At 39.6% G+C, this 27,579-nt stretch overlaps 1 protein-coding gene across 4 annotated transcripts in view; it reads left to right on the top strand.

The window, feature by feature from the left end:
* LOC126469999 (CLIP-associating protein 1-A-like) overlaps positions 1–27,579 on the top strand; it is a 237,178-nt gene that overhangs the window by 185,522 nt on the left and 24,077 nt on the right. For all 4 annotated transcript variants that reach the window (XM_050097462.1, XM_050097461.1, XM_050097463.1 and 1 more), the window contains 5 exons: positions 3,061–3,228; positions 7,057–7,220; positions 7,723–8,035; positions 10,149–10,306; positions 17,280–17,466. In XM_050097462.1, the coding sequence (XP_049953419.1) occupies positions 3,061–3,228; positions 7,057–7,220; positions 7,723–8,035; positions 10,149–10,306; positions 17,280–17,466 (990 nt within the window). The remainder of the gene's footprint in view (positions 1–3,060; positions 3,229–7,056; positions 7,221–7,722; positions 8,036–10,148; positions 10,307–17,279; positions 17,467–27,579) is intronic.

Genomic DNA, 27,579 nt, shown 5'->3' with positions numbered 1-27,579 from the left:
GGCCAACAATAGCGCTATCTGGTTTCCCCATTCAGTTTTGTTCTTTGTAGTTTTTTCATTTGATGCTTATTTCGTGATATATTTGGCCCCGGTCATGATCAGTGGACCACCCTGTATATCTCTAACTTCAGGAAACTCAGTTAAATTTTTGGCCATTTACATGATTTCTTTTAAAGAACCTTTAATGTTTTCAATTTTTTTTGTTTGTTTTTTTTTTCTTATTTTTTGATTATATAACCCATATAACTTCAAAAAGTGAGTTTTTTGAGCAGCTATAAAAGTTTTCAAGTGAAGTTGTTCAGTAGATTATTTGTTATGACAGTTTTTGTCATTGGAGTGCGATCCCCCCACCCACTACCTCCATGCCCCAATGTGTCAAGCATGTTGCTCCATAAAAGCGTATCAAGTAAGGGTTACAATAATTAGATTGATTTTTTTTACTTGTTTTCTGTTCTTTTTATGGTACAAGGTATATATATGAGTAGAAAACTGTAGACAGTAGGGTTTAATTGTGCTCTCTACAGAAATGTAATTTGTTTTTGTTTTTGGAGTATTTGGGTCGAAGCGCGCTTCGAGGTGTGATGTAGATCCAGTTTTTACCACCATAAACAGTTTGTTAACATTGTAGTTTTATCATCATTTTGACACTACTTTTTTTATTATTTTTTGTTTATAGTATCACCTTTTGGTACTCAGTGTCACGAGACACTTAACAGGGTTGTATCTTTCATCATAACACACTACCACTACACCACCAGCAGTGTCACTGCCATTAATCATTACTGATTTGAAGGTATTTGTAATGATCAGATTTATAACATTGAACACAATTGAATTAATTTAAATTTGTTGATCATCACACTTTTGAATAGTACTTGTGGAACTGTTGTCCCAAACATTTGCTGTGCTGTCATGTGAGTAGTTGACATTCCCTTTGATGGGTGTTTATGCCTGTAATATCTCTCTTCTCCCACATCAGTCTCCTCTTCTCACTGTGTAACTGCTCTTCTGTGTAATAAAGACTTTTTATATTCTCCTGCCATATATTTGCTCATTCTTTGCACATAATCATGTCCCCACAAATGTACTTTGTAAGTGGTTTCCCAAGTATTATGTTTGAAATTTTTATATATGGTGACTCTTTTCTTGTGAACAAGTGTTTTCTGTTGCCCTACAAGTTCTTTCTCATTTACTTTGATTCTGTTTATTTCTCATTTTGATTTCGTATTAAGCATCTAGTACTGTTGTTTAGCAATCATGTCCTTTGATTCCATATATTTCCTTATTTCATTGATGAGTGCCTATATTTCATCAGTAATTCGTGTCTTAGCCACCTCTGCCTTTAATGTTTCTATGCTTGCCTTACCAGTCTTTGTAATTCAACTATCTTAGTACTTGGCATTGCCTGCATACTCCATCTCTCTATCCATCTCCTCCTACCCCCCGTCTCTGCCTATCTACTCCTTCCTCCTATCTCTGTCCATCTGCTACCCCTCTCTTCTGTCCGTCTCCTCCCCACCTCTTCTGTCCGTCTCCTCCCCACCTCTTCTGTCCGTCTCCTCCCCACCTCTTCTGTCCGTCTCCTCCCCACCTCTTCTGTCCGTCTCCTCCCCCTCTACTGTCCGTCTCCTCCCCCCTCTGTCTGTGTGCTCCTCCCCCCCCTCTGTCTGTGTGCTCCTCCCCCCCCTCTGTCTGTGTGCTCCTCCCCCCCCCCTGTCTGTGTGCTCCTCCCCCCCCCCTGTCTGTGTGCTCCTCCCCTCCCCCCTCTGTCTGTGTGCTCCTCCCCTCCCCCTGTCGGTCTGTCCCCCCCCCCCCACTGTCGGTCTGCTCCCTCCCCGCCCCCCCACTGTCGGTCTGCTCCCTCCCCGCCCCCCCACTGTCGGTCTGCTCCTCCTCCCTGTCGGTCTGCTCCTCCCCCACTGTCGGTCTGCTCCCCTCCCCCCCCCCCCCCCCACTGTCGGTCTGCTCCCCCCCCCCACTGTCGGTCTGCTCCCCCCCCCCCCCCCCACTGTCGGTCTGCTCCCCTCCTATGTCGGTCTGCTCCTCCCCCCCCCCTCTGTCGGTCTGCTCCTCCCCCCCACTGTCGGTCTGCTCCTCCCCCCGTCTGTCTGCTTCTCTCCCATTTCATTCCATTTCCTCTTCTTCCTGTGTTTGTTTGTCTGTCTGCGTCCCCCCCCCCCTCCCTCCCCCGTATCTCCTACTCAATGTCTGTCCACCACCTCCGCTATCCTTTCCCTGTTCATCTCCTCGTCTGCCCTCTTTCTGTTCATTTCTTCTTCCTCCCCCTCTCTCTCTTCATTTTTTCCTCCCTCTCTCTATACCGATATCTTCCTCCCTCTGTTTCTGTCCCTCTCCTCATCTTTCCTTTCTCTGTCCATCCCCCCCCCCCCCCCCCCCCCCACCGCTTTCCATTTTTTACGTTCCCTTAGCTCTGTCCATCTCCTCCACTCCTCATATCTCTCCATGGTATCACCCTCTTCTCAATAGGAGGCTGGTGGATTTTACTCCCGCAGTATCTCTTCTAGATCGTAATTAATGTGTGTACCAAATTTGGTTGAAATTGTTCCAGGGGTTTAGGATGAGCCTTTTACCTGTAGCATTGTCCACATATGCACATATTAAATATGTGTAACATATATTTAATGTATTTTACATGTATTTATACACATATTGAGAATTTCACCCTGCAGGTCAATTTTCATGCAGCTCAATAAATAGTGTCCAAGAATTTGTCTTCGATAACTGTCATCATCATTAATATTTTTACATTATTACCATATGTATTGTTTTACAAGGAACATTCTGAGAACATGTCTGTAGAACCATCTTCCATGGCACAAAGTTTTTTTAAATCCATTGATGATGCCACAACTTTAAGTGGCACAATTTTAAAATTTGACAGAAATAATAAAAAAGACCCATTTGAGTATACTTGTGTAATTAATTGTCTCAAAATAAACATGAACTTAATGTGTTTCTCACTGGGACATGGAGACAAAATATTATAATGTGTTTTAACATGTAACAGTTGGTACACTTTTTTGTTTCTTTTCCCTGTAGAACATATCGGACATCATAAACAACTGTGCCAGCACACACTGGAATGAGCGTAAGGATGGGCTGGTCTCATTGCAGGCATATTTCCAAAATGAAAACCGACTAAGACGCGTTGAACTCCAACGAGTAACTGAAATTTTTACCAAAATGTTCATGGACTCCCATACAAAAGTAAGTTTAGACATATTAGTATTTAACTTTGTCTTTCTTTTCGACAATAAAGGTTGATTTAAATTTTATTTTATTTAGACTTAGAATTGATGTTTTGAACAATTGTATTTTTGTTGTATCCATGTTCAATTCAAAACACTTTGTTTATACTAACTGCTTTCTTTCAAGTTGTATTTATGAACTGAGTTAGATTGCATCTTGTGTGTATAGTCAGGTGACAGGAATAATGTCCCTTGACACTACCCACACTTGGAGCGCATCGTGTGGGGGGAGCCTAGGAATTTGTAAATATTGCCATAGGGCACTACCATAAAGATCCAATCTCATCTACCATGAGGAGCCAATCTCATTAACTCTTATATAATGTACAATGCTATTTCGAGGAAGAAAGGGATAATGATGGACCATTTACACTGTCTTCAGAAGTCATAGAATGAGTAGCAGCTGCTCTGAAAACTGAAGCGACCTCTGTAAGGATAAAAATGAGGGAGAGAGTACTGGAGATCTGGAGGAACCAACTACTGCTATTTTGACTCCATGGTAGTGCATGCTGCTAAAACAGTAGAACTGGATAATGTTAAGGAGGGTGCACTTCAGGGACCTGTGAGACTATTACATGCAGAAAGAATATCCCACCCAGAAGAAGCTGCTTCTCTCACTGCAAGGGAGCGAGTTGAGTTGTTTTCCAGAGAAAAAACTCAGCCTTTTAGTGATACTAAAAAAGTAGTGCAGACATTAAAAAATCATTTGATTGGACAAAATGTTGGTAAGTGCTGGTCGTTCCCTACTGACTGTGTGGAATTATGACATCACATGAGGAACAATGAAAGCTCCAGTTGGAAAAGGCAGTCAGCTCAATCTTTTACATGCTGGAGCAATTGGTGGGTTTGTTCCAAATGCTTTTATTATCCTCCACAGTTGTTTACATCAAAGAAATCGGGGGGGACTATCGCATATAAATGTCGGCAAAAAAATTTAAAGAGTGGTTCTTCCAAAAATAAGAACTTCCTGTAATATAATGCACCATACCACTTAGTGCAGTTAAGTAGAGCCCCTACATGCTGCAGCATCAGGAAGAATGACATTATGGATGGGCTAGGAAGAACTGCAAAGATTCATTTGACAGGGAAATGAAGAAGTCAGAACTGCTGTCATTCTTGAAAGAGCATAAATCACGTAATACCGTTTATGAAATTGACAAAATTACTGAATACAATGGTCATATGTTCCAACTTCCACCTTAGTACTGCCGTTTCAATGCAAATAGAACTTGTGTCACCTCAGTTGAAATCATATGTTGCAGACTAAAATAAAACTCTTAAAATTAAAAGATGTCGAATTTTCTGCGTGTGAAGTATTGGGCAGTATCACGACCATAAAGTGAAACAATACTGTCTAACATACGTGGTACATCTGGGAAGAGGCATGACAACAAGAAGGTGCTCTGTAACAAAGAGTGGAAGAGGTTATAGTAAGATTAGGGGAGGATAGCAGCAGCAGTGAAGATGGGGACAATGACATAGGAGATGTGGATAATGATGACACTCTTTGAAGACTGTGGAGAGTGCCCTTTTACATAGCTGCAGGTAAGAGATGAATCTATGCATTCAAATACTGAAACATTGTAATCTTTACTTTTCCACAGCATATATTTCCAAACTTTCTCTTTATAACAACAAAGAGAGTATGTTTTGATCCTCTGAGGTTATTAGCATTTTTTTTTTTTTCACACTTCACTAGTATCGTATTGTAACAAACCTACAATTATCTGGTGTGATATTCAGTCAGACGACTGACATGGTGTAACAACAAACAGCCACATAGTAGCATTGGTAACATTGCCGTTGGCTGTCACAGATTTTCTTTCAGTGACCCAGTTATACCTCTACAGTTCCCAAGCAGTCTTACCTCAATTTATGGTGGAGAGTATTTTGGTATCACTATGATTTGCATACTTTCATGTTCCATTTGCAAATTATGCACAAATGGATGATTATTGGTAAGCCTCTGTATGAGTTTACATTTCTCCGCCATTCCTGGCACAGTCATTTTGCGGTGTGTGTGTGTGTGTGTGTGTGTGTGTGTGTGTGTGTGTGAGAGAGAGAGAGAGAGAGAGAGAAGAAAAGAAAAGAAAAGAAAAGTAGTTTGCACTGGGGGAAGGAGGGGGGGGGGCAGAAAAGGAGAAAGGATTATGTAGGTGAACTGGTGGATAGAAGGCTTCTTTGGGAATAAGGAAGGGGATAGTCAGGTGGACATCAAGGACTAATTAAGGCTGAGTCCAGGGAACGAAGGAATTAGTGGTGTATATGGAGGGGGACTGCTCATCATTACTGAGAAACAAACAAATGAACACTCTCACCCTTCCCTACTACTGGGTTCCACCCAGAACTGGAGCTAATGAATCTGTTCTCCACCAAGATTTTGCATACTTCTTGTCACACTCTGAAGTGATAACCCCTCCCACTGTCTGATATTCCAACATGCACACAATGGACACGACATCCTTTTCTTCCCAACTCCACTCTTGTTCCCAATCCCTCTGTATCAGGCTCATATCCTTTCAATAAACTTGCATCCAAAACCTATTCCTTACATCCTCCTCCCACCACCTATTCCAGTCCTGTCACAGGCATCTCCTACCCCATCAGCGGCAGGGCCACTTTTGGAAGCAGCTGTACGATCTATGAACTTAGCTGGAACCACTGTGTCACATTCTATGTGGGCATGATCACCAACTAGCTGTCTGTCTAATTGAATGGCCACTGCGAAACTGTGGTCTAGAGACAGCTGGACCACCTAGTTGCTGAGCATGCTGTCCAACACAATGTGCTTGACCTCAGCAACTGCTTTGCAGTCTCTGACTTGTGGATTCTTCCCACCAACACCAGCTTTTGTGAATAGCACACGTGAGAACTCTCCGTGCAACATATCCTCCGTCATGCCGTTGACCTTCACTAATCCCTTTCCCTGCACCTGTCTATCCTCTTCCCAGCTCCCACTCCAGCCCTGCACACACCTTACATCCTTGCAGAATGTCTGTATAGACCTTTCCCCTTCTCTACTTCCCCCCCCCCCCCCCCCCCCCCTTTCAAGCACAATTTCCTGATGCGGCACCTAGTAGCCCACTATCCTGTCCCTACACGCTGCCACAGGCAGCACTAGCACCTTCCTCAATATGTAACGTGCTATCTCCCCCCCCCCCCCCTCCTCCACACACACACACACACACACACACACACACACACACACACGCACACACACACTGCTCCGCACCTCTTTTGTACCCACAACTACCTACCACAACAAATATGCAATAAGGAAAACGTTGTTCCACCTTGGACGAACACAGTTTCTCTTGTCTTACTAGCCAAGCGTGTTTCGGAGAAGTTTTCCTATCTTCAGTTGGTTTTATTTATTATCTTATTATTACATATTTGTACTCACAAGTCTCTTTGGTATTTGTAGTACAGCTATGATTATTGCCTTCCGTTATGTCATTTTTTGTAGATCTTGTGTTTTCGTGCTTCTGCAGGATGTCTAACTGAAGATGGAGAAACTTCACTGAAACGTGGTAGTAAAACAAGAAAAATTGTGTTTGCTGAAGGCAGAACCAAATTTCTCTCATTATATATTAGGAAGCAAGTGCATACAAAGAAAGAGATTCAACCACAAAATGATCACCACACACACTCCTTTGTCATTTATTTACTAGCTTATTGACTTTTTCTTATCACTCTGTTGACAGTTTTCATTTTATCAATTATTTGTTTCTGTTCTGCGTATAATCTTTTGTACTGATATTCTCAAACTGTGCTTTGAATTTTGCAGGTCTTCAGTATGTTTCTGGATACTCTAAATGAACTAATTCTAGCACATAAAGATGATTTACATGATTGGATATACATTCTGCTTACACGTCTCATGAATAAACTTGGTGGAGATTTGCTGGGTTCAATCCAAAATAAAATACACAAGTCATTATCTATTGTAAGGTAAGTGTTATATATTTTAAATTTGCAAAATGTGTGTTGAAGTAGGTATTCGGATTTGAGTTTTACATTACTACACAAATTAACAAATTCTGTTGATGTAAGACAATAGTAGCTTTCATAATTTTGCGCTTTCATATTCAGAGCCAGCTGGGGAATCTTAGCAGCAGAAAACAAGAAAGAGGTGCAACTATTCATTTGAATTATGAATGGGAGCTTTATATTGATGGTCCCCCCCCCCCCCCCCCCCCCCCACCTGTAGCAGTACACATTTTTATTAAATGTTTTATCTGTGTTTTTAGTCATGCGTTCTCTCCCTCCATAATCCTCTACAACTATATTTAGTTTTAAAATTTTCCATTATAATATTTTTAAGATGCACATGCAACTTGCCAAAGTGGTGTGAAAGTTTTAAATCTCATTTGGCTGTGTGTGCTGCTGTTTTCTAAGTTTGCTTAATATTTCTAATAATATTGTTTTTATATTTTCTTGCTTTATCCTGCAGGGAATCATTTCCACTGGAACTCCAAATGAATGCAATTATAAGGTTCCTGGTTGATCAGACTCAAACACCCAATTCTAAAGTTAAAGTAGCTGTTCTTCAATACTTGGCCCAGCTTGCATCCTATATGGATGCCTCATCCTTTAACCCAGGTGCCCGAGAAGCAGCTGCAGCTTTAGCAAAAGTAATCAGTTGGACAAATGATCAGAAATCAGCTGAAATCAGAAAAGCCGCTCAGAACGCTCTAATTGCATTATTCAACCTGAATACACCTCAGGTGACAATGATTTTGTCATCACTGTCTCCAGATTACCAGGTAAGCATACATTATCAGGAAACACTTTCACTTATGCATTGTTTACTTATGTGTAGCTTGAAACTTCATGTAGATTAGCTTGTGTGGTAATTAATAGTGATAATGTTAAGATTTAGGACACTCGATGTTGAACTGATTATTACTGCAATTCTGTTCAAATTCTGCCTCTGTACGTATAGCATTATGACAAACATTTATACTTGATGCACACTATTTCTGCTATGCTGTGAGCTTTGTTTGACCTTTTTTTTCTCACTGAGATGACTATTTTTGTGAAAACCATCAGTGAACATTGTATTAACACATTGCCAGTATAATAATGTCATGTGACGAGGGCCTCCCGTCGGGTAGACTGTTCGCCTGGTGCAAGTCTTCCGAGTTGACGCCACTTCGGCGACTTGCGTGTCGATGCGGATGAAATAATGATGATGATTAGGACAACAGAACACCCAGTCCCTGAGCGGAGAAAACCTCCGACCCAGCCGGGAATTGAACCCGGACCCTTTGGATTGACATACTGTCGCGCTGACCGCTCAGCTACCGGGCGCGGACATTGCCAGTTATTGTACTTTCTGTAATTTTGTGTTGTATTAAACATCTTGATTCCTGTAGTGATACAAGCAACAATGTAGAAATCTTTTTTACCATTACATTTATATTTGGCAAGCCACAAATCATGCATGGCAGGTTTTACTTATCACTAGTATCACTTCTGCCTGCCCCACCTTGTTCACAATCAAATGTAATATGATGTGGGAGAAGAATGAGACCCCCACCACTTGTCTGTTACCTCCAGTAATTGTTTGTTCCTGACTCCAGTGGCAATGTTGAAGTCAAAGCTCAGCGTTCTGCTCTCCCGGCCTTTTTTGTCCGCTCTCCTGACCTTGGAGCCACTACTTCTCACTCCTGTAGCTCCTCAGTTGGTATCATGAAGCTGAGTGCTCCCCATTTCAGTCCTCATACTAAGGAAAAATCCCAGCAGTACCAGAAATTGAACCCAAGTTGTCCACATAGCAGCCAGAGCTATCGAGATAGACACCAGAGCAATATGATCAACACAGTTTATAGTAGTATGTTGTGAGAATTTTCTGGAAAAACACATTACACAAAATTATTTTGTTCTGTAGTTAAAGAGGTTCAGAAAGGTGTAGAAAAGTTTTTTATAAATTGCTGAGGTGAACAAGAAAGTAACGGACAGGATAAATTTTTTTATTTTTTTTATTTGTGATTGGGGTGATTCAGTAGGGTAAGCTGTTGGTTGTAGTTTGTTGCTGCCGCACTCAGTCTTATTGTAGCATGGCAGCTATGAAATCTGTATATCTTTTATGGAGACAAGTTCCTTACTAAAGGCAGTAATCTCTAAGTTCATTACTCTTGATCAAACGCAGTCCTAAGAAATTAAACCAAAATTATGCCATCTATTACATAATGATATCACACATGTACACAATTTATACCTGAGAAGAACAGTGTTGTGTTTTATGCAAAACTTTAACATTTTTTGCTCGTCTCTCACTCTTTTGTTTCTTTTCATTTCCCCCTCCCTCCGCCAAATAATTGTATTTTTTCCCATTAAATAGTGAAATATTGCTGAAATGTTCAATCTAGTTTGTAATCAACTGTCCTTAACTGCCGTTGAATTCTATGTTCTACACTCCTGCCTGAAAATATAATACATATAAATTAAACAGTGGCCAGTATGTGCTTCAACAGTTGGTCAGTTTTGTATCCTCATGTTTCTGGCCTCACACCTTAATGAGGTCTTTGAACTTTGTTCGGATTAGAATACAGTGTGCAATTAAATGGTTTGCTAGTGTATCAGTTGTCATGTGAGTGAGCTATGAAGTAGTAGACAGTTCATTCAAGTCCATCACATGAAATGTGTAATAGAAGTAAAACTCAGTCACTAACAGTATCATCACTGTTGTTATCAGTAGTAGTAGAACTTTTAGTTGTAGTGGTGGTGGTGGTTCTAGTTGTAGTTGGAGGAGGATAAAAAGAGTTGTAGAACTAGAGAGATGAAATTTGAATCATGTGAAAAATGTTAATGTAAGTACACTTTGACAATAGCAAAATCAAATGCAGGTTTATATGAAGTCATTTAATTGTACAGGAAACAGCAGCAAGCCTTGTAAATAGCCATGTAAGGCGCAGTAGCACGGGAAGTTCGCCCCCATCACCATCACCACATGTTCAGTCTCCAGCAACTCCACAGTCTAGGCCTTCTCTGGAGATGGATGAGGGAAGTCTCAATCCAGAAGAAGTGTACAGGTAACTAGAACCTCTTTTGTTGATATTTCTTTGTTCTGAGTCTATGAAGCCTTAATTATTATTTAATTATTCAAATCAGAAACAAAACCATACATGGTTATTACCATTAAAAACAAATGAAAGAATAACTGCTCTTTAATTTCACTCAGACTCACAAATAGTTCTTCTTCCATGCAAGGTGCAGGCCACAGTTGGTAATCCAGTAGATGCTCCAAGTTCTGTGGTAATTGCAAAAGGTAGAAAAGGAAAAAGATGGTGCATGGCTAGCCCACCATTCGTAGCTATAAATGCCTAATTTGGACTGAAAACATTGCCGGCCGGAGTGGCCTTGCAGTTCTAGGCGCTACAGTCTGGAACCGAGCGACCGCTACGGTCGCAGGTTCGAATCCTGCCTCGGGGCATGGATGTGTGTGCTGTCCTTGGGTTAGTTAGGTTTAATTAGTTCGAAGTTCTAGGCGACTGATGACAGAAGTTAAGTCGCATAGTGCTCAGAGCCATTTGATTGAAAACATTGTGTGTTGATTGACCTGTACCATGTAAAGCAGCTTGTGTGCTTTGCATTAGAAATGAACAAGATTTTGAGAAGTACTATGAGAGAACTACAGAAAAGTACACAACCTAGTGTGGTGGTAAATGACTGAAAAACCACTAAACTTTTGGCAAGAACTTTCAACAATACTTGCTTTTGATTTATTCCTTTATTTTCTCATTCATTTCAGTACTCCCTCTTCGTCTTTACTCCTCTTCATTGAGTTTCATTTTTAATGTGTGAATAATAACCACTGGTTTTGTTTCTTTTGTGATATTCATAGTGCTTAACAGAAATAAGCAAATTTTTCAATTTTACCTGTAGTCTTCAGAATATATTTTTATGATACTAGTAATAACAAATCTCTGTGGTGAGTGTCCATTGAGATGAAGCATTGTGTAAATTAAAACTGTTTTCTGGGCTAGAAATAAATTTCCACATTTCACATAATGCAGCACTACTACACAAGATGTTGCGTTTGTAACGTGCGCGTGGGGCACACAATACTCCTTAAAGCCTGTATTGTGGTAAGTTGACGGGCTTCACCTTATGAGAAAGGATTTTTGTATAGAAATTGACCGCGTGTACACCCACTCTGTAATAACAATGACACGTCAAGCAAGTCCGAAATGCAACTACACGTCAGGATGGACAAGAAACAACACAGAATATGCTACCAATTTGCTAATAATACGGTCGCCAGCCTAATTAGGCATTAACTGAGTTTCTTCCCTGTACAAGTTGATGTACGTTTATACAAAACAACACGTAATAACACTGCATAATATGGTAAATTTTAGAACCAGAAAATCTACTGAACTGATAATTTCACATTCTGTACTAGTATGGATAAACCATAAATACACAACATTACACTATAATGTTTACTACAAAACTTCGTAATGTCTATTGATCTGATTAAAATCGGGCACAGGTTCCCCTAGAAATAGCACTTTGGAAACACACACACAATGTCAATTTTGATAAAGGTAAAACACTGATAAATTTTGGTTTTTTAATATTGACTTTAACTTTACTGATCAAATCAGTTTAGAACACTTCAGAACTCAAATGAATAAAAAGAAGGGGGGGGGGGGACCCTGAAACTGTTATGAACTCTGTATGAAAAAAATTTAATTACTGAAATCATTGTGTGCTCAAAATTTCCACTACATGAGTTACTACTCTTTTTATCTTATTTCCTGCTCATTTAAATACCATTATATTTGTCTCGACATAATTAAACTTCATTACTAAACCAATTTCAAAATATCTTCCAACTTTGTCAGACCTTTGTTATCTATCTAATGGTTCATTAACAAGACAGTTCCTTAAACATCACTCTAACATAGCTAGGTCTGCAGGTAATTATTATTAACATAAACTTTAATTCTTCATTTTGGGACGCTCTGATTGCACAACATTTGGAAAGGACCCTGGCTAGGTTAGTTGTGAGGATAATTAAATGATAGGACAGTTCTGGTAAAATTTAAGTTGTTATTGAACAGTATGGAACAAAAGTAACACTGGTCCACACGAATACAGTACTAAAAGTTTCAACCTGTTCGTATCGATGCGGCGGTTGGCGGGCGGCGAGATGGCGAGGCACGGAGCACACATACAACCACAGCAATGGCTCGTGATGTATCGGCACTTTACTTCTTCATAGCGTCGCAATGCTTTTCCATTTAGTGCCTATGGAATTTTGCCATGCTGTATAGGCGTCGGAACGGCTTATCCGAGGCTCAATGAAACTATGTCTTCCAGGAGAGCCTCCTCGATCCAGACCGGGTTTCTCAGACCAATGCCAAACTCCAACTACTACTGCTGAGCCCGTTATGCCGTGCAGCGCCCGTGTGCATTTTCCCGCGCTTGCCTGCCATCCACCTTTTACCGCTCCCTTACCAGCCGGGTATTCACCCGAGGTTTTGCATTCTACGTATCCTAATACATTGCCTACGTATGGACCAGACGCACAATTACAACTTTTAACATCTTACAACAGTTACAACATTTGTTACACTTCAATTCTATTACAATATTGCTTGAAATTTGACATAAACATTAATATTCACATCGAAAATTGTTTACAGTTTCTTTAACATAATGGCATGAAAAAAAAAGAAATGAAATCAGAACATCGATTACAGTCATCCCAATGTTGGTAAATATAATAGTTAGTCATTATGAAAGTTCTGTTTAAAGTATTACAGTATCTTTTAAATACATTTTGTGACAACCCAAAGAAGAATTGTAATTCTGCATTGCATGAATGTCCCTGAATCATAGAACTGATACAATCCGTCCAAAAGATATTGGGAAGCAGATCTGTCATTCAGCAGTTCTGTTGATGAATTAGGCACATTTTGCAAATTTTTGTGAGCAGAGGAAAAACATTATTTTAAAAATGAAGCATTCAGTAGCTATGTTTCAGCCCAAAGTGAAAATCAAACTATAATGGTGTACTCCGAGGTGACAGAAGTCATGGGATAGCGATATGCACATATATATACATGGCAGTAGTGTCAGGTCCACGAGGTACGGAGGTATGGCAGTAGTATTGGGTCCACAGGGTAGAAAAGGGCTGTGTATTGATAGAGGTGTCTTTTGCATCCGTATGATTTATGTGGAAATGTTTCTGAATGTGACTGTGGCCTCATGATGGGCATTGACAGACTTTGAACGCCAAATGGTAATTAGAGTTAGACGCCTGGGGCATTCCATTTTGGAAATCATTAGCAAATTCACTATTCAAAGATCCACAGTGTCAAGAGGGTGCTGAGCAGCAGTGTTTGCGTAGAGTTGTCAGTGCTGACAGACAAGCAACACTGCAAGAAATAACCACAGAAATCAATGTGGGACGTACGATGAACATATCCATTAAGACAGCACAACAAAATTTGGCGTTAATGGGCTAGGGCGGCAGACAACTGATTAGAGTGCCTTTGCTAGCAGCACGTCATCACAATCATCGTGTCTCCTGGGCTCGTGACCATTCCAGTTGGGCCCTAGATTATTGGAAAACAGTGGCCTGATTAGATGAGTCTCAATTTCAGCTGATGAGAGCCGATTGTAGGGTTTGAGTGTGGCAGAGACCCAGCAAAGCTATGGACCTGGATTGTCAACAAGGCTCTACAAGGTTGCTTTGTAATGAGGTGAGCTATGCATACATGGAATGGACTGGGTCCTCCAGTCCAACTGAACCAATAATTGACAGGAAATGGTTGTGTTAGGAGACTATTTGCAGTCGCCCATGGGCTTGATGCTCCGAAACAACAATGAAATTTTCGTGGTTGACAATGCGCCATGACACCAGGCCACAGTTGTTTGCGCTTGGTTTGAAGAACAGTCTGGAAATTTTAGCGAATGATTCGGCCAACCGGATAGCCTGACATGAATCCCATTGAACATTTATGGAACATAATCAGGAAATCAGTTCATGCGCAGAATCCTGCAGTGGCGACACTTTCGCAATTATAAATGGCTATAGAGGCAGCATGGCTCAGTATTTCTGCAGGGGATTTCCAACATCCTGCAGGTCGAGTTGCTGCACTACACCAGGCAAAAAAAAATGCCCAATACGATATTAGGAAGTATCCCATTACTTTTGTCACCTCAGTTTAATATCAAGTTCCAGAGTTTTCAACTGGGTGAGCTTGTCAAAAAAGTGCTGGAAATAGCTGTATTTTTCCCAGATACATTTATATGTGTGATATTTACTAACTAATGTGCGTGGCACAAACTGATTGTTGTGATCATATCAGTGAAAACAAGTTTATTACTCTCTTTTTGTCACTATTCAAAAGATCCAATTTTTTACCGTGTGTTATCATTAGTATGAATATTGACAACCATATATTGAAATTTATTTCCTCTGTTGTGTCTTCAGTCTTCTTATGAAGCAGACGTGTTTAACCTTCTGTGTGGGATGTTTGTTACAGTTATTTACTGACGTGCATTGAGGTGGTTTTCCGCTCTTCCAGAGAATCTTTAAGTGTAGCTTTTGAAATCCCTAGATGGTTATGCAATGTCTACAGAACATTTTCCATAGAAAATGGAAGGTAGTACTTACATACATGCAGGAAGATAAGAGCTAAAACTAGCAGTGTTTCACAAGTGTTGACCATTTTGTATAGATTAACTAAAAAGAGAACCAGTTTGGCACAGGTGTCACTGCTCCGGAGTGTACATGTCCATGTGGAAATTTGTGTGTTCTTCATTGACTCAAACCACTGATGTGGGTGATTGACCCTGTAGGTTAGTTTCCACACATTTGCATCAGTTGGAAACGGCACACACTGGGGATACAATGGTTTGAAAGTACTATGTGTTGTGTTCCTACCGTGACTGAAAGCAGTTTTCATGGATATGGGCTGGACACTAATACTGGCAGTTACTAGAACCAGGAAGAACAGATAAGCAGTCAATATCATCCTTTTTAGACAGTGAGGTGACATCATTTAGTTCCAGTATGATGAACGTAGAGGATTTATGGGCAAAGTTTAAACGGATTGTAAATTACACTGTGGAGAAATGTGTGCTGAGTAAGTGGATTAAGCAAGCAAAAGACCCACCTTCATTTAGCAACGAAATTCAGAAAAGTCTGACGAAGCAAAGGCTATTGCACTCTTGATTCAAAAGAGGCCGTGCAAATGATGACAGGCAAAAGTTAGTAGAAATTTGTGCAGCTATAAAAAGATTGATGTGCGTGGCATACGAAGTCTACCACCTCCATACCTTAGCAAAAGATCTTGACGAGAACGCCAAAAATTCTGGTCCTGCATAAAATCATGTAGCAGATCTAAGGCTTCTATCTAGGCACTCATTGATAAGTCTGGTGTATTTATAGTGGATCTCTTGTTCGCACGAAGTCCCAAGTGGCTGGAATTTGTGCAAGTGACTCCTGTATATGAGAAGGGTAAAAAAACATACTGAAAAACTTACAGACCAATATCCTTAACATCAGTGTGCTGCAGAATTCTTGAACATATTCTTATTTCAAATATTATAAATTTCCTCCAGACTGAAGAGGAAGCATCCCTCATGAGAGCTCAGCTTGCCCTTTTCTCATGTGATATCCTGCAAACTATGGATGAAGGGCAACAAGCAGATTCCTTAGTCCCAGATTTCTGAAAAGCATTTGACGCAGTGCACCACTATTTCTAGTTGGTGTGATAATAGCAGCTTGCTCTAAATGTAGAAAAATTTAAGTTAATGCAGATGAGTAGGAGAAACAAACCCTTAATGTTCTAATATAGCATAAGTAGTGTGCTACTTGACACAGTCACATCGATTAAATGTCTAGGCGGAGCGGTGCAAAGTGATGTAAAATGTAACGAGCGCATAAGGGCAGTAGTAGGAAAGGCGAGTGAGTGACTTGAATTTATTGGGAGAATTTTAGGAAAGTGTGGTTCACCTGTAAAAGAGACCACATATAGGACACAAGTGTGACTCCACAGAACAACCACAGAAATACAGAATTATAGTTTTGTTGATGGCCTCAGTTCTGTGAAAATGCTGGATAAAGAACGAGAAACTACATCACATGATTCTGGCATCAGTCAGATGTCGTGCGGTATGGAGAAATTAGAAGAACAAATGGAACTGCTTGAGTATTTGAGGTCCGCACCAGGTTGTATTAAAGGAAAACTTTGAAGCAATTCAAAGGCAAGCTGCTAGTTACCGGTAGGTTCGAACAACACTCAAGTATTATGGAAACACTTTGGGAACTCAAATGTGGGTACATGCAGGGAAGACAACATTGTTTTCAAGGAACACCATTGAGAAAATCTAGAGAACTGGTGTTGGAAGCAGACTGTAAAATGAGTTTACTGCCGCCAACATACACTGCATGCAAGGACCATGAAGAGAAGATGCAAGAAGTTAAGACTTGTGTGGAGTCATATAAATACTTGTTGTAGCACTCTGTTTGCTAGTGGAACAGAAAAGGAAGTGACTATTAGTGGTACAGGGAATCCTCTGTCAAGCACTGTTTGGTGGCTTGCCGAGTGCATATGTAGAGGTAGATGTAGAAGGCAAGTAAAATGTGTAGAATAAAGACTAAGGTGGTCTGTATGCCATGTATTAGGTCTCTGTAAGAAACAAAGGAAAGTGGTTGAGGTGTTCACCTCACCTTCAGGAGTGGGCTTTGTGTTCCTATCCCACAAACTTGATTTGCATTTTTCATTGGTTTTTTAAATAATTGCAGATAAATGTCAGAATGGTTCCTTAAACAGTCCATGGCTACTTTCCTTTTCATCCTCTTCTAGCTGGTTTAGTATCCCTCTTGAACTCCAACCCTCCTACATGAGTGGTCTGCAAGTAACGATTTACATAAATAGCAGGTCAGTATGTAATTTTTTTTTAAAATCAATATACTGCAGGGTTTCTACCTTTCAAATTTATTTTCTAACTTTCTGTTAATTAGGAATCTTTGTTTTGCAGGTCACTCCACAGAACAACCACAGAAATACAGAATTATAGTTTTGATGGTGGCCTCAGTTCTGTGAAAATGCTGGATAAGGAACGAGAAACTACATCACACGATTCTGGCATCAGTCAGATGTCGTGCGGTATGGAGAAATTAGAAGAACAAATGGAACATCTTCTGTCAATTAGTAGAGAACCTACAGTAAGTATTTAATAACTAACTCAAAGTTCTGAGCTTTATTAGAGATATTGTTCGATGACTGGATGGATAAATAGAAAATTTGGTTCAGCCAGATTATTAGAACCAATGACACACAATACACAATGGAAACAAGAAATATCCCAGTCTGTGAAGCATATTGTGTGGAATAGCATACCTTATCAGGAAACTTTAAGATACAATTCCAGTTTGGTGTGTGAAATGACTTAAGCTGCACAGTTGTAGTCACTTTACTATCAAATGGGACTTCTGTTAGTAACTCAGTGGGATCCTTTCTGGTAGTGCAGGCGCACAGCAGCGACAACTCCCAGGGAGGCAGCTATAGCCCTGCAATTTTCCTGCTCAGCAAAGCAGTTCATTTGAAACAGCTGTGTGCAGTTGGAAGTACTGTCATTGCAGCTTGTCTTAGTCTGTGGCAGCTCAAAATGAATTATTCACAGCTCATTGAATTAGCATGAGAACATCCAGGATTGTTTATCTCCAAACACTGTGTAGTAGTAGTAGTAGTAGTAGTAGTAGTGTTAGTGTTAGTGCTTGGTGTTGTTGTAGTTGTGAATATGTGAGTACAGATCATTTCACTGAATTCCTTCGTGATGCACCTTTATTAGAGTTTTTTGTGGTTCCTACTTGGAACATATCCTACAATGAATCTGAAAACCTAAATCCCTGGGTGATGAGCTATTAACAGTCAAACTAGATTAGTATAACCAGTCCTAATATGGATTTTGATCTGCACTAAGAAACACTACTGCAGCCTACATATCACGAAGGCAGAACTGAAAATATCTTTAAAAACTATGGAGGAAAGACATCTGATGTCTCTTAAGACATACTCAGTATACACTGACGACACAAAACATTAGGATCACTGCCCACCATGAGACTGAATGACACCTGCTTGTGGTGTAGGCATGTGATACAGTAAGGAAAGTATATCAGTGGAGAGCAGAGGTGAAAGGGGAAGCATTTTAGTGACAATATTATCTGCAAATTGGGAAATCCACCAACATTAACGACTTTCACAGTGAAGTTCGTTGGCTGTTCATGTGCTGCTACCATGAGTATGTATGGAAGGTGGTTGAAGGATAGTGAAACCATGAGTAGGCGACAAGCGTCAACGCAGAACATAGAGGTTGGAGGCTTGCCCACTTTGTAAACCAGGGTAGACAGTGATACATGCAAATCTGACTACAGAGTACAATGCTTCTGTAGATATGTGTGTTTTGGAGCACACCTTTGATGACCCCATGTTGACTCAACGAGATCATCAAGTTTGGACCGTAGATCATTGCAAGTGTGTCAGCTGATTAGATGAATCACATTTCTCGTTACACCAGGTCAAAGGTTGTATTCTAGCATGCCACCGTCCAGGTGAACAGCTGCTCGAAATATGCAGTTGTCATAGTTGTATCATTTTTGTATATGAGCAGGCACGTGCGTGCGTGGCTGCTTACACACACACACACACACACACACACACACACACACACACACACACACACAAACCACTTTTATAAGAAAAAACTTGCATATATGTGTATGATACTTCCATGCCTTCTGTTTGATACCACATATCATGAGAAATGGGCCTGAATTATTATTGAATGCTAACAACCTCTCAGTTATGGTGGCCATCCTTTGCTGGCTTGATGGTATGCAAAAACAATGTTTTGACACACATTTTATGGAAAAGAGGTGTTTTTCTATTGGGAACTTCATTTGGAGTGAATGGCTTTTTAAAAAGTGGCTACCAGCAAAAGACAGAGGACCATTGTATATTTGACAAAGAATATCGTTTACAGTGCCAGGTTAGAAATACCTTATTAATGTCCATATCAATTTCATTGACACTTCTTTTCAGACTGCAGGCAAAGAATATGTAGCAATTTCTAACATGCAGAAGAAAAAGTAAGAGCTTTAACGAATTTTTCCCTCTTTCCTGACCACAAATGAGCTGTGGTATTTGCAACATTTCTCTGATTTTGGCTCTCTAATGCTGCTAAGTGAAGGAAATTATTTCATTAAACATGTGTATAGGTAAAGCAATGTTTGTGGTTTGACAGTGTGACCACTGATGTGAATAAAAATGTCATTAATAAAAAGAGCTTCTGCTATGACTCTTATGGTTGCAAAATAGTAATGGGATATTAGCAGTCACCTTTCAAAGAGATCAATCTAAAATGCTTGTAGACCTAATGTAACACTATGAAATACAACTACATAAATCAAGAGTACACTTGCAGTGGCATGCTATTGATTGCTGAGAGTGCAAGTTCCTAAGGGCAAGTTCCTTTATATGCAGTGATCCAATTCAGGTGTTTTATGGACAACTAATGTCAGTGTTTTAAGATGCCAGTCAATACCCCTCCTCATTTATATTTTCATGTACGTCTCAAATTTTCCATTGTCACAAACAACATGGAAAGGGCCATTACTATCTGCCAACACCACCACTGCCAATTATCTGCATCCAGTGTGTTGCGTCTACTCAATCATGCAGTGCCTTCAGTAGATATGGGTGTAACTGCCTAAACAAGTGACTACAAGATATCTACTGCTGTGCTTCAATGAGTGTAATAAGTTAAACTTAATCCCTTGAAAATGAGCTTCCATATCACTGTTGGCTGCCAATTATCAGCATGACCTTCCTTGACATTACCCTTTTTTCCTGACTCTCAACAGTCGACTAGCATCTTTGAACAAATATGTTTGTTGTCACATGAAAGTTGATCTGTATCATTACATAAAATGTTAATCTTCAAGAAACAACAGTCTCAAAATATTTCCCCACCTCTGAAGAATTCCATTGCAATACTCAAAGGATTGTTATAACCAACTAGTTGCACTTCCATCATGGATGTACTCCACTTAGATTTTCATATAGCCACAAAACCATTTTTGTGCAAGAATATTGTTCTTTTATACTCTAAATTATTTCTTTTAACACTGTCCCAAATATTTATAGTTCCTTCTGAAATATCCATCGTTTATTACATCAGATGCAGTACTTAGATGCATTTGAATATTAAAAAATACTTTTTCTGTTCTGTAAAAACATTCATATTTTTCGTAATATTTAAGAAAAACAAATTCATTATATGATATGGAAGAGGTCTTAATAGAAATTCTCCTCAGTTACTTGAGTCTTTGAAAATGGTAATTGGTATTAAATAGACAGTTATGGGGACACATGAAACAAAAGTTAGGCTAAAGTAACGCTTTTTTTGGAAATAATTGTTGTATTTACAAATGATTGCTTTGTTTACTTATAAGTAGAAGGTTTTGAAGTTGACACCAGTTTTCCACATTTGCCTATGCTAGAGTATCATATTAACATTAATTTTTTCCTTACAAGGGTAGTTAGTTCACACAATCACAACGAGATGTCTGTACTCTGGGTAGAAATCTGTGATGTGGCGTCTCTTTGTTGTTGTTCCCATGTAGTAAAATGTGAGGATAGAAAAAACAAAATTTTGATCTGTTATTAAGTACTTCGTAAAGGAAGGTATGAAAGCAAAGTAAATTCATGCCAATTTTCAGAACACACAGGGAGACTGCGCATCTTAATTTTCAACTATTGCCAAGTGAAGAAATGAGTTTAAGTTTGGTCAAGACAGCTTAGATGATGATGATCCACTGTTTCAGATGTGCCACCGTTTCAGAAGTTACAGCAATAGTGCGTAGAATGCTTATGGAGGATCATCGATTGAAAGTGCAAGAAATTGCTGAAGCTTTAAGGATGTTATCTGAATGGGCACATCACATTTTAACAGTGGAATTGGATATATGAAAATGATCCGCTGGACGAGTGCCTTGGCTCATAATGCAGGTTCAGAAATGTATTAGAATGAAAATGTCTAAATGTTGTTTGACCCTGTTCATAGCACTACTAAACCCCAGAGACGAGACAACCATCAAAGCAGTAGAGACTTGTTGATTCACCACCACCGAAGAAAGCAAAAGCAATACAGTTGGGTGGTACGGTCATGTTGTCAGTTTTCTAGGATCCAAAAGGGATTCTGCTGATAGTTTATTTTCCAACTGGTCAAACAATTATGGAACAGTATTATGCTGACCTGGACTAACTACAGCAAAATATCCATGAGAGAAGTCCAGGTTTGGCAAGGAAGAACATCATCTTTCATCAACACAAGTACCATTGAAATGGCAAAAATACACAAACTAAAATACAAATTGCTGCTAAACCCACCTTATTTGCTGGATTTGGCTCCGTCAGTCTTCTTCTCTTCCTCAAGCTGAAAACTTTCCTCAGTGGACAGACATTCTCTTCAAACAAAGGACTGACAGTTGAAGATGATGGATATTTTGCAGAGCTGAGATCAAGGCACTGACTGTTGCTGGGTCAAGTACAGTAGTGTAAACAGAGACTATATTGAAAAATAAAAAAGTGAGATAAGTCATTTCTTTCAATCCCATTCCAAGAACTTTTCAAGCTACCCTTGTATTTCAAGTTTTTGGAGTACCAGTCAAAAAATTTGTAAACCTCAGGAGACATCACACTAATGCCATGTAACACTGTCTCTAACCATCATATGAGCTGGAATCTAAAATTTTCGGGACTATTGTCACCATCTGGAAAGTAGAAGAGTAGATCTTTGCCCCACTAGGTGGCTAGAGCTGCGTATCTGATGCGTCAGTGTGCAGGGTGGCATTCAGCTGGGAGGATGTGTTGCATGTCCAAGTGATTTCCGTAATACTCTGTGTTGGGTGTGTAATGATTATACAATGGATCCGCGAACAGAACAGCACGTGTGTATCAAATTCTGTGCGAATCTCAGGAAAAGTGCTTCGGAGACCCTTGGAATGATTCAACAAGTGTTTGGGGGACAGAGCATGAGCCGTACGCACGTGTTTGAGTGGCATACTCTGTTCAGGGACAGCTGTACAGACGTCGAAGATGATGCTCACACTGGAAGGCCCATTAGTCGCACAATGCCAGACATTGTTGCCAAACTTCAACAACTGGTTTGTGCGGATCGATGTCGAACCATTCAAGACTTTGTGAATGAAGTGGGTATTGGTTATGGGACATGTAAACGAATGTTGACTGATGAATTGGGTATGCATCATGTCGCCACAAAATTTGTGCCAAAGATTTTGACTGCTGATCAGAAGGCACAGTGTGCTGAAGTGTGCACGGACCTTTGTCAGACCGCATCTGATGATCCAACCTATTTGTCACGGGCTATCACTAGTGACAACAGCTGGATTTACAGTTACGACCCAAAGACAAAGCAACAATTGCCCCAGTGGAAGAGCCTGGGCTCTCCAAGACTCAAAAAAGCAAGACAGGTGAAGAGCAAAGTGAAGAGCATGATCATCGTTTTCTTTGATACCAAGGGAACTGAACACAAAGAATTCGTCCAATCCAACCAAACAGTGAATTCCTTGTACTACTGTGATGTTTTGCGATTGCTCCGTGAAAATGTGCGGCGATAGTGGCCCGAACTTTGGTGTCAAGGGAACTGACTCCTGCATCATGACAACGCACCCTGTCGTGCATCCTTGTTCACCAGGACCTTTTCGGCAAAAAACGACATGGCGGCACTGCCCTATCCACCGTACTCGCCTGATTTGGCATGACTTTGCGCGCTATTCCCAAAACTGAAACTCAAGTTGAAAGGCCGTCGGTTCGACACTCTAGAGAGGATTCAAGAAGCATCGCTGGCAGTGATAAACACCCTCAAAGAACAGAACTTCCAGAAAACGTTTGACCAGTGGCAGAATTACTGGGATTGGTGTGTACGTGCTGATGGAAACTACTTCGAAGGTGGTGGTGACCATTATTCCAAAGGTAAGGTTTTCAACAGATGGCAGCACCAGACCCGAAATTTTGGATAGCACCTCGTAATAACCTTAGTTTATCAAGGAAGACAAAGCACTAGTTTGTCAAGGAAGAGGATCTACGAACTTCTTCAGGTGTGTCTGCTAAAGCAAACTCATTGACGACTAGGTGCCATGGAGATACAGAATTGTGTAGATGTTGATTGCTACATTTTGCCTGTTGTTCAGAATAGTCCCAACATTTCTATTGGATTGCAATTAGACTAGTTGGGGTGCAGTAATATGCATGAGTGTTCATCGAACCAGGAATGTTTGCAAGCAACCCTGGGAACACAGTTGTTGTCATTTTGGAAGATGGAAGTGTTCACAGCATGACATCACGAAGACAGGGTAACACTTGGCCACCGAGAGTATTGAAGTAAACATCCTGGTTCATGTTCGAGGTAACATGAAGGAGAGGTGAGCTCCACGGAACCAGTCTACATACTGATGATTAAAACAACAAACAACATAAGTGCAAAAAATTAATTTTCTTACATTCGTTCATAAAAATCTATTAGTGAATACACGCTATTTTATTAATTACATACACATTGAATAGAAAATCAATATAATGAAAGTTATGATGTGCGCGCGCGCACACACACACACACACACACACACACACACACGTGCACGCGCACACACACACACACACACACACACACACACACTCTCTAATTACAATGGAACATTAACAACAAAGCAATAAGTCTATTATACTTTTTAATTAGGCATGGAGTGTGGGTAGCAGAAATCCCTGTCTCTTCATCCTGATGTCAATTTCCATAGGAAGGCACGAGTCGTGCAGGTGTAGGAAAAAAGGAAATTTAGTACAACTGTGAATACAAAATTTATACTGTTCCAAGAAAACAATGTTCAGCATTTGCACTAAGCTGACCCACACTCCATGCCTAATTAAAAAGTATAATAGACTTATTGCTTTGTTGTTAATGTTCCATTGTAATTAGCGGTGTCAACCAATTCTGCAGATTTTCTTCGTGAATCTGGCAATGCGATTTAGTATGGTTCACCATCACACCTTCCCAGATACTTTATTCCAACTGCTGCAGTGGCTCAAAACTTGGATACTATATGTCCGGAAATGTTTAACCAATAGACACATCACTTTATATAAATGATTTGACACACAATTAGGCACGATTTTAAATTTTTATTTCTGGGCATCGAAAACACTTCCACACTCTGGGCTTCCTTCCTTCTGCTTCCTTTTCACCACTGCACTCGCCACTTGGTGCTCCAAGGTCACGGATGAATATTTGAAAATTGACTATGAACGAAATACTGTTCTGTGTGAGTGTTACAGTCATTTACAGTTTTACATAGTATCATATTCTAATTTCTATTTAATACTTATTAATAACATTTGTTTAAGTAGGTCTAAAGAAAGTAATGTTTTTTCCGTCATGACAATATCGATATTTTTCTATACACAGTTTCATCAAAAAATTTTAATTTTTCATAGTTACATTACTTTCAGTACAGTTGTTATGTTATACATGCATTTAAAGGAGTAACCGTTGACTTGGATTTCAGCATTTCTTCTCTGTATAGTTTTGAGCAGAGCTGGGAGCAATTATCAAACAGTAAGCTTTTAGGTTTCCCCACATTTACAAAAAATACGTACTCAACGTGTCTCTTCCCATTATTTTCTCATAGCATGCGCTTCTGTACTGTAACATCATTCCGGAAATTCCGACTTGCTTTTACAGCTTGTTCTTTATCAGAAGGTTTCTTCCTCCTCCTAACCTCTACGTCTTCAACAGCTTTTTATCTCTGCTGAACACATGCTGTCTCTTTAATTTAATTTTCTACAACATTGACTTGTGTTACTAATTTTTGTCGTGAGCTACTGTAACCTTTGCAAACATATCTTAATGTAAAGCTGCTCCATCTGCACTGAATACACATTCCTCCTCTTTTTTTCCCTAGTATCTAGTTTGCTATCACTAGTAGTTGGCTTCTTTATTCACATTGTGACATAACAACACTAATAATTCTTTCAGTTTGTGTGTCTTTTTCTTGAAATGTTTCTCTTCTATTAAAAATCGGTCTGAATTTTACACATCTTCATCATTTTGAATCCACATTGATACTGTATTGTATTTTCAGGCAAAGCTGTTTCCCTACCACTTGATATGTACTCCTCCTCACTGTCACTAATATCCACTAATTATAGGCTTCTTTATTCATATGTTGCAAAGGGATTATAAATTCATCATCACTACTGTTACATCATCATTACTACTAATTGAATTGCACTTGTCATTGTGTACGTCTGCTTTTACCTACAAGTAGGCAAAATCTTTATCGGACATTTGAGGCGTAAATTATAACCTCAAAAAATAATTCGTTCGAGTGAAAAGAGTGGCGTATCCTATGCAACTGTAGTGGATCTTTTTTGTTTTGTGGCAGAAGGACATTAGCTGTCTACAAATTATTATTACTGTTTACTGGCATTTTTACGCCAGTAGACCGGTGATTCTGTTACATGAAGTGGTTTGCAAACGTGGTGTGTGTGTGTGTGTGTGTGTGTGTGTGTGTGTGTTTTTCTGCTTTCATTGATTTATGTATTCAGAGTATCTTATTCTAAACTTTGTTTGTCTTTCACATGTATGCTTAATGATACTCATTGAAGGTTAATTGACGTATGTCTGCACAACTTCCAACAGTGTTTGTAACTTCACTTTTCAGTCATCACAGATCGTGTTGAATATGTACCAGAATGTTTTTCCCTTCATCTCAAATATTCGTAAAACTTGTTTGGTAATTCCAGTAACTGAGGACGAAGTGTAAAGTACTCACCACTTTCTTTTTAATACATGTATAGCTCATTCACATGCCTTTGGCATCCTTTTAATAGCTAAAACCACATGGTAGCACTTATCTCCAAGCACAGAGGTTTTTAACCTAGGAGGTTAAAGTAGAACCTACTTCATAAATAGAATAGATTCTAATCTAACCTAACCTTCTTGATCCTGTCAAAAACTGACGAAGAAGATTGGATGCACTGTGACCAAGCAGTCGGCCAACGTTATTGGGCGATCTCTGTCGATGGCCTATGATGACCGTTGTCAATACTGCTGTGAACGTACTGCTGTCAGAAATCGTCCTCCCCCATTTCACCACTCATGCTTCTCCTGTGTTCTCACTACCACATGGTGTGTGCACATTTCCCTCAATCCCCACCACACCAGAACTGGTCTGTTCATGATTAAGAGCATGAGCAGGTACAAGTGCTCGTACTCAAAATGAGTGAGTGTCTTATCCTCTGATACTTTGTTACACATTTGTGAGTTTTTACTCTTCAGTAATTCATTAATTGATTCAACTTACTCCTTGCTAATTGATTATATGTGACATAATCATCAGAGAATGCCTGCTTTCTAAAGCCTTGCGCACTTGTCTGTTCCAATAAAATTTTGATTCAACTTGCCAACTGTTGACAGGAAATAATTAGTAAATAGGTTACACAACACTACATTCTGCCCTGCTACTTCGGTAACTACGGGTCTTACAGTTTTAATTCCATTCCGAGACCTGTCTGTTCTCTTCATATAATACATTATTTTAGCATGTTCAATTATATTCTTAAGTAATTTACAGTTTTGCCTGTAATAATGTTCTGTAAATGGGCTGTGACTGTCTGTATTACGATATAGCTCCCATTTTCTCTCTCTCTGTGTAATAATGCCATTGCTTGTCCAAACTTATTACTTATTAGTTCTGTATTTCTGCTTACAATTTCTGAATGAAAAAGACCTAAATAATGCTGAAGTAAAGAATGTGCAAACTTCATATGAAGCTGCAATGTAGGTGTTTATTTTCTTTGGCTGTGTTGCATTACTGTATTTCTGCCAGGAACTTTTCTGTTAAACAATGTGATTTTTAAGTCATACACTATAATTCATGCAATTTGCACAATAATGCAGCTCTTTCCATTGTCCTTAAATATAAAATTTGATGCTTTACAACTTTCATTCTATTGAAGCTTTTCTGTATACTGCGTTAAATTATGAAATAGGACAAAACTTTTATAAAGAAATGAGATACCCCCCCACCCGCCCCCAAAAGCCCATATGTTTCCTGTACTACCAAGCCTAATTTGATGTATCAGTGACTGATTCACTTCAGTATTTGATGAGCTAAATTTGCTATAAAATTAACTGTGTGGGGTGCAGAGTCTTTGAATAACTCCAAAACTTTCTAAATAGCCCAAAATATTTGCCC

Source organism: Schistocerca serialis, chromosome 3 (genome assembly GCF_023864345.2).
Source record: "Schistocerca serialis cubense isolate TAMUIC-IGC-003099 chromosome 3, iqSchSeri2.2, whole genome shotgun sequence".
NCBI classification, from domain to species: domain Eukaryota; kingdom Metazoa; phylum Arthropoda; class Insecta; order Orthoptera; family Acrididae; genus Schistocerca; species Schistocerca serialis.
Note: the sequence above shows the minus strand (reverse complement) of the source record. Positions and strands in the feature narration are given on the sequence as shown.